We start from the raw sequence: 12,736 nt of genomic DNA on the forward strand, positions 1-12,736 counted from the left end.
CACCAGGTAGCAATTTCAAAAGTAGTTTTAATTAAGATATTGTGTTACACAGTCTGTAATTTTATTGAATATAAACATTAAGTTATTTTCCATTTAGAAACCATACTCATAAAACATGCTATCTGTACAATTATGGCACGTTATATATAAATTGTCATGACATGAAAATAAATACAGCCATTTAAATACAAAAATGCCAAATAAAATAGTTACATGTACAGAGTGATTTCATTATAAATTTATCTTTCTGAATCATTAATGTACCAGAGTGGTTTATCATCTTAACATTTTCTAGATACCTGGAAATTGTTAAAAGATCATGCACTGTCAAAATCAAGTCCATAAAAATCCAATTCATTTCACAGCTCTGTAAAAGTACAGTGATTTTTAAATGACAAAAGAACAGTAAGAGACTCCTAGAACAAAGAGTTAAACAGCTTTCTCATTAAATTAGGGTGGAAGAAGACAATTTGAAGATTTCAAAGACATACAATGCTAAAAAACCCGAAGGTAACTGTATGAAGTAACTTTGTTCCACAATGTGTGTTGAGACAGCGCTCATCTAACCCAGAGAGGCCATGACACCCCTGGGAACAGGTGAGCCAGTCACCTCCTGCCCCCTGTAGCCCTTCCTTTGCATTTCTGACTTCCAGGAGGAAATCCTGACAACACATTACCAAAGCATCGCCTTTCACACATTCACTCCTGAAGAAATAAAACAGATCAGATTAATGTCTTGCCTCTCCCTTCACTTCCATCAGATGTGCCATGAGCACATCTGGGAGCTCTCAGTGTTTCCAGGAGTTCCTGTTCTGCACTAGCACTGCACCCCAACCAGACTGATGTGACTGGAAGTCAGGTACTTCTCAGTTGGGGAGTAACAGTTCCTGGAACCAAGAGCCCAAACCCAGCAGCTCTGAGCCCCCCCTTTCCAAGGCCAGAGCTGCTGGAGCCTCTGACAGCACATCCACCCACTCCATGCAGCAATGGGGCAAGAGGTGAAGTCTGAACTAAAGCAACAGTGTGTTTCTAATTCCATAAATGTAATAATCCACTATTTGATCACTGCAATGGTGTCCCACTGTTCTGGTAGGTTAGTGACAGACCAGAGCCTGGTTTCCGCCAGATTCTGAGCAACACCAGAGATGGGGTTTTGATGAATGGCAGCTCTATCTTGTCAGATAAGGCAGGCTCATTTCAAGTTTGGAATCCAGTACTCAGGCAAAATTCCTTCCTACTTCTCCACTGACATGGAACTGGTTGAGCCAGTTTTGTGTAACCTTCAGTTCATCTGTAGCTCCCTCCTCCTCGCCTGAAAATGAAACTGTTTGCTCAGCACTGCTGTTTGCATATGAAATATGTGTAAAGTTACAGCATAAAAACCTGGAAACTTCCCAGCTGTGCAGGGTCCTTCCTTCCTCCTTTTTCTAATAGGTGGAGGGTTTTTGGATTTATAGGGAGCTCTCCTCCTCCAGGTTTTCTTTGGGAAGAAGGGGTTATTCCTGCTGCCAGCTCATTGCACTGTTGTAGTCTCACATCTCAGGCCCTGCCCCAGAAGGGCTCCTGGCACTGGGTGCCAGCACTGCCACCTCGGGTTCTGGCACAGGGACAGTGTGGCTCTGTGTTTCGCTTTTCTTCCTTGAGTTGTGCCAAGGTCCAGGGGGTCCTATTTTTGAATTTCAGGTAAAGTGGAACAATTCAAAAGTTACACTGAGGTCCCAATATAAATCTGTTTTTAGGACCCTAAACACCATTACTGGTAAGCACAGGCTTGTATCCAGGTAAGAGCTGTTCACTGGGGCTGGAGGAGTCTCTGCACCATTCAGGGGCTGTGATCCTTGAGGAAAACAGAGCTGCAGCTTTTCTCATTGCACCCTCAGGTTTGGACATAGCCTTCAGTTCCAGCTCAGGCTCTTCCCCAAGGATGACTTTGCTGCAGCACCTCCCCAGCCTTCAGCTGCACAAAGCACTGCTCATCTGCAGCACTGACACAAGCTCACCCTGGCACAAGACTGACCCAGTGCAGGGAAGAAAACAGGGTTCTGTCACCTTTTTCCTGTGTCATTACAGCAAAAGAGCCTGAAAGCAGCTGCTCATGCTGTGTGTGGGGCATCAGTGTAACAGTGCCAATGTTGGACACAATCTGAAAGACCTGAAATGACCTGTAAAACTCAGAACATATTCTTCTTATAGCTCAGTTTAAATTAGGCAAGAGCAAGCTCTGGTTTCACCTCCAATAGCAGCATATAATGTATAGAGAGAATAAAAATCAGCATGGCAGGTGAGTTAAGCCCAACTATCATGTGAAACTCAAGGTTGCTTACCTTAACCCTTTGCACTTTGTTTCAGAAGCTTTAGGTAGATACAAGGTGATCACACAACTTCTGGAGGCAGCCTGGTTTTCCTAGTCCATGCTTTAGTACTTAAATGTTCTGCAGTGCCAGGGCAGTTCCACAGAGCAGCCACTGCATGGTTTTATTTCCAGTGGATTAATGCTAAAGTGTTGTATAGGTTGTGCCAGAGCATTCCCTCCTTTAGTAGGGATGAGGGAGACTCAAAGCACAGGGTCCAAGGTAACTCTCTTGTTAGTAATTAGGCTTTCTATGTTAGTGCAATACTTCAAGAAACCTTTAATTCTGTGCTCTTTCAATTCTAAGGAAGTAGACTTTTCAAATTAATTTGATCTGTCCTCTAGTTCCAAGGTATGGCACATTACCTGTTCTGTCACATTAAATACATTCATTAAGGTTATCTAGCAAACATGTGGCTTAGTGCTATCCCAGGTCTCTGAGAAGGCATTACCCATTAGAAATCATTTCATAAAGCAAAAACATTCACAGCTGAAAAATGCACTGAACACAACAGAAAAGAAAAAAAAAAAAATCACCATAACTGTATTCCAATAATCTTTCACTTTCTCATGTGTTTGAATAAAAATAACCTTAAGGGAACGGTTACACTTTATGGAGAACTAATGTGCAGTCTTCATTCTCCTTGAAGAGGTTGGACATAACTGGGTCCTCTTTGGCCTGTACATTTTTCAGGTAATAGTTGACTATTTCACCATCGAGTTTGTACTGGTGGGGGATGCTTTCATAGGGCTTCAGGTCCAGGTCCAGCACAGAAACAGAGAAGGTGAATCTGGATTTGGATGTCAGTACCACAGGTCTTTGCTCAGAGCTGGAAAATAAAACCACATTGCACATCTGAGTCACTAAAACCAGTATTTGTAATTTATGTGTCCCTTTAGAGAAGTGACTCTAATGTTTATCTTAGAACTTTTGTGGGAGCCCAAGAAAATAAACTGCAGCTAATGTAGCACTTAGGAAACTATAGCTCCAGCTTTACCAGTCCTGATGGGACCTCTTCTCTTCATTTTCCTTTCAGCTTCACACAGCTGAAGGCCAACATTACTCTCATTTACTGTATTTAGTAAAATTAAGCTGTTTCTAGGTGGTGCACAGAAAGCAACAGCCTTATAAACAGCAAAAGCAGAAAAGGGACTGCAACTCCTACTTAGGCTCAAGGTAATAAAAAGCATGTCCAAGCATACTAAGGGATGGAGGAGTTCTGAAGTCAGCCATTGCACAAGTCATCTAACACTTCACTGGAAAACTGCAGGACAAAAGCAGAAAACAGCATTCCCTAAAAATAAAAAGGCTCTGGTGAAGCAAAGCCCCCTGCAGAAGAACAGATTAGCACTGCTGACACAAACCAAAAGGGATAATATTGTGGCAAAGCCTCCTGCCTGACAGCCAAAGCTGTCACCTCTTGATTATTGCCTTGGATTTATTCTAACTAGGCCATTAAAGGCAACTCAGCTTGAGAAATCTCTCCTATGAGAACACCAAGGCAGAAAAACTGTACCTAGTTAAAACCATCCAGAGCTACTATGAACAGGCAATTCAAAGTTTAAGAAGGGAATAAATATAAAACTTTGATCTTTTTGATCAACTTAAAACTCTTTACAAATAGACATTGGTCATAAATGTCTTAAATCAGAACTATACTAAAATGCTCACAGCCAAATATTTGGACACACCCCCCCCACACACACACATCCCACACTTTTTTTAAGTGATTGAATTGCCTGAACAATACAGACATCCCGATTTCTAAACAACTGGAGCCATTCCAAAGCAGATACAGGCAGCTCTTACCATTCATCTTGCAGGCAGGGGGAAAGGGCAATCATGATGGAGCAGTCTTTAGCAGTCATTGCTATTCTGTACTGCTGCACCTGTACAAGAGAAAACAGCACACATTTTCTCTTAGACTGGTGTTTTCCTGAGTAAAGCATCCTGTTCCTTACAAAAAGCAGCATTCCCTGTCTTGGTATGTTGGCACTTTAAGAGCTGGAAATTCTCTCTGGAACAGAAGGTTGGCAGGAGCAGGTGCTTTTGCAGCATCCTGTGTACAGTCAGGTTTATTTCCTACAGATCAGGCTCCTAAAGGCCAAAGCACCAGTTCCTGCAAAAGCTTCCTCAGTCTAGAAAGCAAAGAAACAGTTTTCTTTTTCTCTCAGGAACTGGTGCTACAAGCTTGTTTTTAACTGCTTCTGCTATAAAGATGAACCCTGACACAAGGAAGCACTTTAACTGCACAGACCACAACAAACCAGCAGTGCTGCCTCCATCCATTATCCAGCCCTTTCAATGAGACAGGTTAATTAACACTGACAGACCAAACAACCTCAGGAAGTTGAGAAGTACCTTTGTTAATGCAAATGCCACTGTCCCATCATCTTCCAGGGAAAGGTCCAGCAGCTTCTCATAAAACGCTTCATTGTAAGGTCCATCTATCTGTAATGTACTTCTAAATAAATGTTAAAAGAAGATTTACAGACAGCCAAAATGATGTGCTGGTTTTCACTGTGATCTTTCCTCAGCAGCCCAGACACTCAGATTGGAACAGCCCAACAATAACACTGATAAACATATCCAAGTATTAACCCACTGCCAACCAACATCACAACAGTCCCTGCTATTCTCAAATCACTCAAGATTTGCTGCTGCTTAGGATCTGGGTTGTGTGGGGTTTTATAAACACAAATCATTCTTAATCCACTGCCAGCGCTGTATCACTGCAAAATTATGGGGTTTTTGCAAAAAAATTGGTAAGTTTCAAAATTTGTAGCAGTCTGCTGGAGCTCCAGAAGCCTTGCTGAAAACACGTATATAAGAAATAGATAATAATATCTTGATAACTATTTTTATATGTATATTACATTATTTTGTACATAAGAAGTATAAACTGGGGGCAAAGGCATATCTGACAGGCCCCGCTCCAACACCATGTGCTAATGGGGGGTGTCCTGGGCTCCTTCTTTCCCCCTTTGAACAGCTGAGCCCCTGCTGAGAAGCTGAACCCTCCCAGGGAGTCTGTCCCACACAAACCCCCCCCCAGATCAAAGAGCACATCTTCCAGTGCTCTGCACAAGCAGCAGCAGCTGCTGAGCGAAGCCAGAGTGCCCTCGTGTGAGCACAGGAGAGGAACAGCACCCCAGTGGAGGCTGCTTGGAGCAATTATAATTACACTAATAAGCCTTATAAAACCACAGCAGCTTGCATTCATCATTGCAGAACATCATTATCCCTGCAGACATTCCCAGGTCTGCAGGTACTGGGGACAGGAGAAAGAAACCACCCCTCTCACTGTACCTTTCTGCAAATACACAACCCCCAGTACTAAGAGAGTGTTCTCCTCTCTTAGCCTGTTGTGAACTTTCCATAATTATTACTTTAAAATTCAGGCCAAAGTGACCAACATCAGCTGGAAGTTCAGGTAGAAATTCAGAACGTGCAGTGCCATGAAGGAAGGTTGTACAACAGAACAGAGTGTGTGCACAGAGCCAATCCTGCCTGCAGTTCTGGTTACTCAGGACTGGAAAGAAAAGCCATCAAGTCTTACCTCTCTTCAGGAAATTCCTCCAAGTACTGTTCAACTCTACTGTACAAAGGATAGAGTCCTTCAATATCCAGCATGTCAAGCATCTGAGCCTGAAGGGTTTTATAAAGGAGACAACCCCTCGGTAAACCAGAGCTTTCCAACTTATGTTTACCTAGAAGAAAATGCATTTTAAAAGAAGGCAGACACAAGTCTTAACTTCAATTTGCTATTACATGTGCTTGTTTAAAAGTCCAAATACTTTTTTGTCCAGTCACAGGTAGGGGGAAACCTCAAAACATTTCGGTTTCCAAACAAAAGTGCAAGGTGCAGGTACTGACTTGCACATTTAAACAGCTCATCTTGGACTGAAAACACCTGGTGTTCAACTCTACAAACTACCTAAAAAACAAACACCAAAACACACCCACATCCGCTGTAATCTCCTCATTTTGAGTGCGCAAGAGAAATTTCTCATTTGAGTTTGAAGCCACCACAAATGCACTTTGAACAGTATCAACTGCTGACAGTAATTTAGCATTTCAGCTCTGGGGTCGTTTTTTATACAGTGTAATGAATTGTATTTGCTGTAATTTCTCTAGGACAGCTCCTTCTCCAGCAATACAACAAACTATGGGCAGTGAAAAAGGTCTTCCTCCAAAGCAGAGAAAGAAATGTGCTGGTTGTATAATTGGGATAACTGGCAGCATCTTGAATAATTAGAGCTTTACAGAACTTATGTACTGAGGAATTAACATAATTTACAGTTTTCCTACTCTCCATTCCTCTTCCCTCTGGTATTCAGACCTCTCTTCACCAGAAGAGCAGCTGAAGAACATGAGCTGTGCCCTGGTGAGGGTTGACAGGAGGAGCAGAGAAAGGCAAAAGTACAGGTGTTGTAATAAACCAGCCAAAGCAGCCCAACTTCATCACGTACAATATGAAAATTCCCCACTCATTTGGAATACCTATGATTGTTATCAGCTCAAACTGCTATTTTCTTCCCTTTTTTCCTATACCACCTGCTGAATTTATTTTTATTTATTTATTACTGTGCTGTAAGTGCTCACTACAATGTCACATTATATTAATAACAATTATCTGGCAACTACACAACTCAGAACTCTTTTTTTAAATGCCACCAGAATTCCCGTTTCCATTCTCATATCAGTATTTATAACCAAGAGACAAAGATCTGAATTGTTACATCAGGCAAGGCTCTGAGAAACCTGCTCTGGTGGGAAGCGTTCCTGCCCATGGCAGGGGGCTGGACTGGGTGGCCTGTGTAGTTCCCTTCAAACCCACACCACTCTGGGATTCCACAAACAGTAGATTATGGACAGTTTTTACAATATTATCCCTTACCATTTCTTACTAGCTCCTTATTAAAAGCACTTGCTTCACAGTAGCTTCTCCCTTGTGAAATGGGAACTGTCTTCATGTCTCCTGCCCGGCAGGTGTCGGTGCTGCTCAGCAGCGCCATGGTGATCACGTGGATCAGCTCCTTGACAACTGTCCTTGTGCAGTGGGGGCTGACCAGCCCGTTGGAAGGGAAAAAGAAAGGTTTTAAGTGACGAGCAAGTTCATTCCAGTCAGAGACACAGTCCTGGTCATCCTTACAGCCATAAATTAGTTCCCCATTCTGCAACAAGGAGAAAAAGAAGTCTTTAGGCACATCAGGAAGTCAAGTTATTCATACTGAGCTATTCAGAGCATCAGGTCTAATATTTTAAGCATAGAAAAGTGTTATTACTTAACAATCTGCATACAGACACCCAACATTCCCAATCTCCTAAAGATTTGTCCTCTTAAGTCTAATCAGAACCTGCAGTAACAACCTCTGTATGAAAACCAAAACCACTGTTTAAATCAAGTGCTACTTTCCCAACTTAATGGTCTGTAAGGAATCAGAACAATACAGGTGAATGATACTTGGCACACTTTCCTATCACTTCTTTCTGAATAAAGTCAGCAGTGAAAAAGCAGTGTGTGAAACACCCTTTTTTACCAGCCCAGACCAGCAAAGGTAAGGCTGTGAAAGGGGACAGAAAAGGTGTTATAGCTACTTACTAGTATAAAAAGAGGGCAGCTCATAGAAGTTTAAGTAATTCAAACAGTTGATTTAATATTGGAAATAAATTGAAAGAATCTTGTTTTCTAGAATTAATCTGAAAATCTCCACAAATCATCAGTTACTGCTTCATATTTTTCCTATATGAGTGTCATGGAATGCCACTTTTTCCTTCCTCAGTGAGGTCTGCATCAGTGCTCTAACAAGAATCTAAAACAAAGCATTTGCAGCAACATGCCAAGTTCTCCATTTTCTTCTTCCTGAAGCAGTACATAAAGTTTTAAAACTTTGGTGATGTTAAGAGTCCTTTTCTGTTAATTGCTCCTCAGTGATTCCTTCCCACTAATTCATTCCCCAAGGAATGGTCACAGCCCCAAGGCTGCCAGAGCTTCAGGAGCATTTGAAAAATGCTCTCAGCCACAGGGTGGGATTGTTGGGGTGCCTGTGCAGGGCCAGGAGTCGGACTTGGACAATCCCCATGGGTCCTTCTAACTCAGGATATTCTGAGTCTGTGAATTCTGGCAAATCATTATTTCTCTGTCCTCATCTGAAATCTAACTAAGAACTTCCCCGTTTCCTTCTCTTGATGGCGTCCGACAGTGATGGTCTGATTAGGTAGGCTTGAAAGAAGATCTTGACTATTTACATGCTCAAGTCAAATTGTTTAAAATCCAAGGCAAAAAAAGCAAGCAGAGATTTAACTTTACCTTAAATATTTTCAAGTTGTTCTGTGCCTCCTGTAATAAGCTCTTCAAAGCAAAGTGCATTCTTTGTTTATTTCTAGGGAAAACAAAGCCAAGAATGTTTCATCACAGCCTTTGGATGTTCACACCTGACATGAGCACATGCACTGAGCACATTACTCACACTGAGGTCATGGCAAAGGCAAAGTGAACTTCAGATCTGAGTACATTAAACAGCTCTTGGGTGAAATGATATGCTGCAAAAGGCAGCTCTGATTGCTGAGATAGGTGTAAGGGGGAAATAGCAGATTGTATAATCACTGTAAAGGTCCAGACAAGCCAGCATTGATCATCCATAATACCTCAGTGAAAGGCAAAGTAATCCAAGCAAGAAATCTGTAATGCAGATTTTTTTTTTGGGGGGGGGGGGGGGGGGGAACCACAGAATCCTTACCCTGAGAAGAGATCCAATGGGCAATATTTACTTGGTCGCTTCCATTTTCCATTGGCTACCTGTGGAAAACCCAGAGCACTGCTGTTACTCTCTCTACCTGGAACAGCTGCTCCCCCATTTTAACAGCCAGGTCTGTGGCACTGACACCATGCCTTCAGAGGTCAGGATATTTAAACCACTTTAAACTCAAAATTCATGACACTGTAGGTTTTTCCCAGTCATTTTAAACTCAAGTCACTCAAACTGCATTCACAAGGGAGAAAGGTTAAATCCCAGGGAGTCACAGTGACTCCATTCCAGAGTCTCAGCAGGCACGAGTCCATGAACTCCGTGCCTGTTACGTGCTGTTTGTTCTAAGTCACAGAGTGCACTTGGTGAGCTGATCTGGAAAGGAAGTTCCACATCAGAGTTGACCCAATCACAGCGTTCATAGTCCCCAAAGGCTGATATTGTATTTGTTTGCTTCCAGCTTCCCACAGAACTTGTTCCATCTCTCACTAAATAAATTCACACCCAGCAACTCAGCTGTGTATCCTCCTACCAGCTTTAGTCATATCAGAGACTTGAGCAAGTTTCAACAGGAAAGCAAGCGTGGAACAACAAATAGAGCACAGTACAGCCAAAGGAAAGCAGAGTGACTTAATAATTACCTTTAGATGCTGATGCATACAATAACGACACACCTTGTGCTTTATCTCCTGTGAAACATGGCTGGAAAAAGGAATGAAGCCACACTTTGGCTAAAACAAACAAACAAAATAAGATCGTAAATACAAATGTCTCTATAGAAATATAAAGGCATACAATATGCAAATCTTTCCAGTTAAAGGAAATTTTTTTTAAATTATAAAAAATTCCAGCACTTAAAAGCTGAATTACTCCCTATTACTTTAAAAAATAATGACATGCCAAACTGCTGTGGCCTACACAAAGGCCTATAACTAACACCTGGGAATTTCCCAAGTTTCAAAAGATGGGGAATTGGAAGAGAGAGGGCTGCTTCCTCCTATGGCTCACAGTGAAACAGTGAGCTCTGCCTCCCCCCACCGCCGCCCTCCTTGAAAAGGGCAGAGTGTAGTGCGAGAACACAAAGCAGCCCCTGTGCCCTGAGGCTGTGTCCCTGCACACCTTGATCTCGATGCAGAGGATGGGCCGGTGCTCGGCGAAGCGGAAGGGCTGCAGCCGCGTCAGGTTGGGAAGGCACATCGCGTAACCGCTCAGCGTGTCCATGTCCTTGTCACAGCGACACTCTGCGACAGCAGGGGACAAACAACACCAACAGGGAGATTAGCTCTGGGGCGTTTGCTCGCTCGGGAGCAGGCTCGGTCACCAGGTGGGGCGTGGGAACAAGCGTGGAAGGACAGGACACAGGTTTATCAGCTTCAGCCAATTATGCATTTGCACAAAGTTGCCCTCCCCATTATCAACGCCTGGTTTCAGTTTCCTCAAAACTGTCCCAAGAGCTGCTGATAATGGCCAGCTCCCAGCTCATCCCAAGAAAGGTGAGGCCTGAAACAGCAAGGAAATGGATTGGCCAACAACAGGTAAAGTGACTCATTCATGTATTTATTCGAAGATGTGATCTCCCCCTTGCTTACTATGCATGACCTATCATCCCTCAGCTGAGTCAAAAGGATCTGAAAACTGGCAGGAATATCATAAACTCAAGAGGCATTCTGCATAAAAATCTCTCTCCACATGCATCCTTTGGGACACAGAAAGGTCTGTGAGCTTGTAGTTCAAAGTTAACAAGAGCACACAGCCCCAGATTTTTGAATACCTGTTACTAAACAGACACGCAGAACACGAGTTCCTGTCACAGTTTCCATTGCTAAGAAAAATGCCCACTCTGAAAAATATATTGCAATAGAAAAAAATAAATCTGAGAAACCAAAGCCTCAGGCAACAGCCTGTCATGCCATACTGCTTCACCAGGATGAGCAAGAAGCCTTCTGTCTCCAGCAAAATGTTGAGGTTTGTTTTCTTTTTCTAAATTTAAGCAAAAGTACATCCTTCACACCTTCACAGCTGAAAGCCATTTGCCAAATCAGAAAGGCACAGAAATCTGAAGTATTAGAGAAGCTCTTTTGTATGTTACATAGGCTTATGTGAAGAGTAACATTGAAAAAAAATCCTTGAGGTTTAAAAACAATTCCTGCTAAAAATGGACAGTGAGAGTCACTGTTGTGAAGCACCTGCACACTTCCCCACAACTACACTGCAATCCCCAGCAGCTGTGGACACACAAAGTTTAACTTGGAAAAATAAAACTAAATTCTGTCATTCACTTCCACCAGAGTATCATTGTTTTTTTAACTTTTATTAGACACTATTAACTTTCCTCACTGGTTCCTGGCACTGTGGACCTGTGCTCACTATATGTAAATTAATTCCTTTTTTTTTCCTTGATCAAAGGCATCAAAGCACTTGACTACAGTACTCTGATTTAACACTGTATTCATCTTCAAGGAGTTTTGCTAAAGCTGGAGTTTCTGGCCATTCTCAGAAACTTTTGGGAACATAAGACACCACGAGGGCAAATCTCTTTGCCTGTTTTAGAGCTATCACATACTACTTTTAATTCCAGAACAAAATCCATTTTTTCCACAACAAATTTTTAACTTGTCTAAATATTAAAAAAGGTTTCCTTATATTCTGTAGTGTGATGCTTTTTTTACTTTAGAACAAAGGAAAATACTTTACAGCCCCTTTCTAATCCCACCCCTGGCACTCACCTGGCCTCTCTGGCTGGATTTTCAAACAGAGCTGTCTTACAAAGTCTAAAGGCAGTTGAATAATTTCCTATTGGGGAACAAAAAAGAAAATATTTTAATGCAAAAATTAATACCCAGTTTGGGAGTCTTGAAATGGAGCAGCAAAGTTCAGTGGGTTACACAAAGCATACTGAAGTATGCAGTCAGCAGCTTCTCCTGATTCACTGTCTGTGAACACCTGTACCTGCAATCACCTGCTCCTCTATGAAAACCAAGGACTAATTGAAATAAATGCATGGCAAAGAGTATTTTCAGTGCAAGTTTAATGTGCGTGAAGGAACCTGAATCACAAATGAAGACATCCCATGACTCACATCCCAACCCTTTCAAGGCAGAACTGTGTAACTCAAGCTCCAGGTGAAACTGTAACTTTTTCACTTATCTGATGTTCAGTGAACAAGACCTGGCTGCCCTGAACAGCAGAGCAAGGTAAAAGGTGACCACTGACTGCACAGAAACCTCAACAATTTATATGAACCAGGTTTCTCTCCTTGTTTTGCAGTTCGTCTAAAAATCTCTCTCACACGCACACCCCTCTTGCCTTAGGCAGAGCAAAGAAATGACCACACTTTTCATCAGTAGCTTGAAATAGCCAAAGCCCTGAGTACAATCCAATCACCTCATCAGCACAGAGCAGGCTCCCTGTTTGCATCCAAATGCTTCCTGTGTGCAAAACCTGTTAGTTTCTTTCACTGGCACTCAGTGTTCCCCCAAACACTTCAGTGTTTACAACGCCTAAGCCATTTATTTGAAAAACAAATCATTTACCCCATGGTGAACATAGTTCTCCCCAAAGAACTGCTTCATCACATGTTTCCCGAAGTCTACGATGTTTTGCAGATGCTGTAGTATTTCCTCTGGAGTCTGG

General features: G+C 42.3%; 1 protein-coding gene across 1 annotated transcript in view; it reads right to left on the reverse strand.

The window, feature by feature from the left end:
* Window positions 1-9: 9 nt before the first annotated feature.
* Window positions 10-12,736, reverse strand: part of IPPK (inositol-pentakisphosphate 2-kinase) — a 29,996-nt gene continuing 17,269 nt past the window's right edge. Inside the window, exons 3-13 of the mRNA XM_084214281.1 lie at window positions 12,637-12,732; window positions 11,830-11,896; window positions 10,223-10,344; window positions 9,745-9,834; window positions 9,095-9,153; window positions 8,665-8,737; window positions 7,252-7,528; window positions 5,911-6,061; window positions 4,713-4,815; window positions 4,161-4,240; window positions 10-3,180 (exon numbers count right to left, since the gene is read on the reverse strand). Coding sequence (XP_084070407.1) covers window positions 2,955-3,180; window positions 4,161-4,240; window positions 4,713-4,815; window positions 5,911-6,061; window positions 7,252-7,528; window positions 8,665-8,737; window positions 9,095-9,153; window positions 9,745-9,834; window positions 10,223-10,344; window positions 11,830-11,896; window positions 12,637-12,732 — 1,344 coding nt within the window. The 3' untranslated portion in view covers window positions 10-2,954. The remainder of the gene's footprint in view (window positions 3,181-4,160; window positions 4,241-4,712; window positions 4,816-5,910; window positions 6,062-7,251; window positions 7,529-8,664; window positions 8,738-9,094; window positions 9,154-9,744; window positions 9,835-10,222; window positions 10,345-11,829; window positions 11,897-12,636; window positions 12,733-12,736) is intronic.

This window comes from Fringilla coelebs (genome assembly GCF_963513975.1).
Source record: "Fringilla coelebs genome assembly, chromosome: 13".
NCBI lineage: Eukaryota > Metazoa > Chordata > Aves > Passeriformes > Fringillidae > Fringilla > Fringilla coelebs.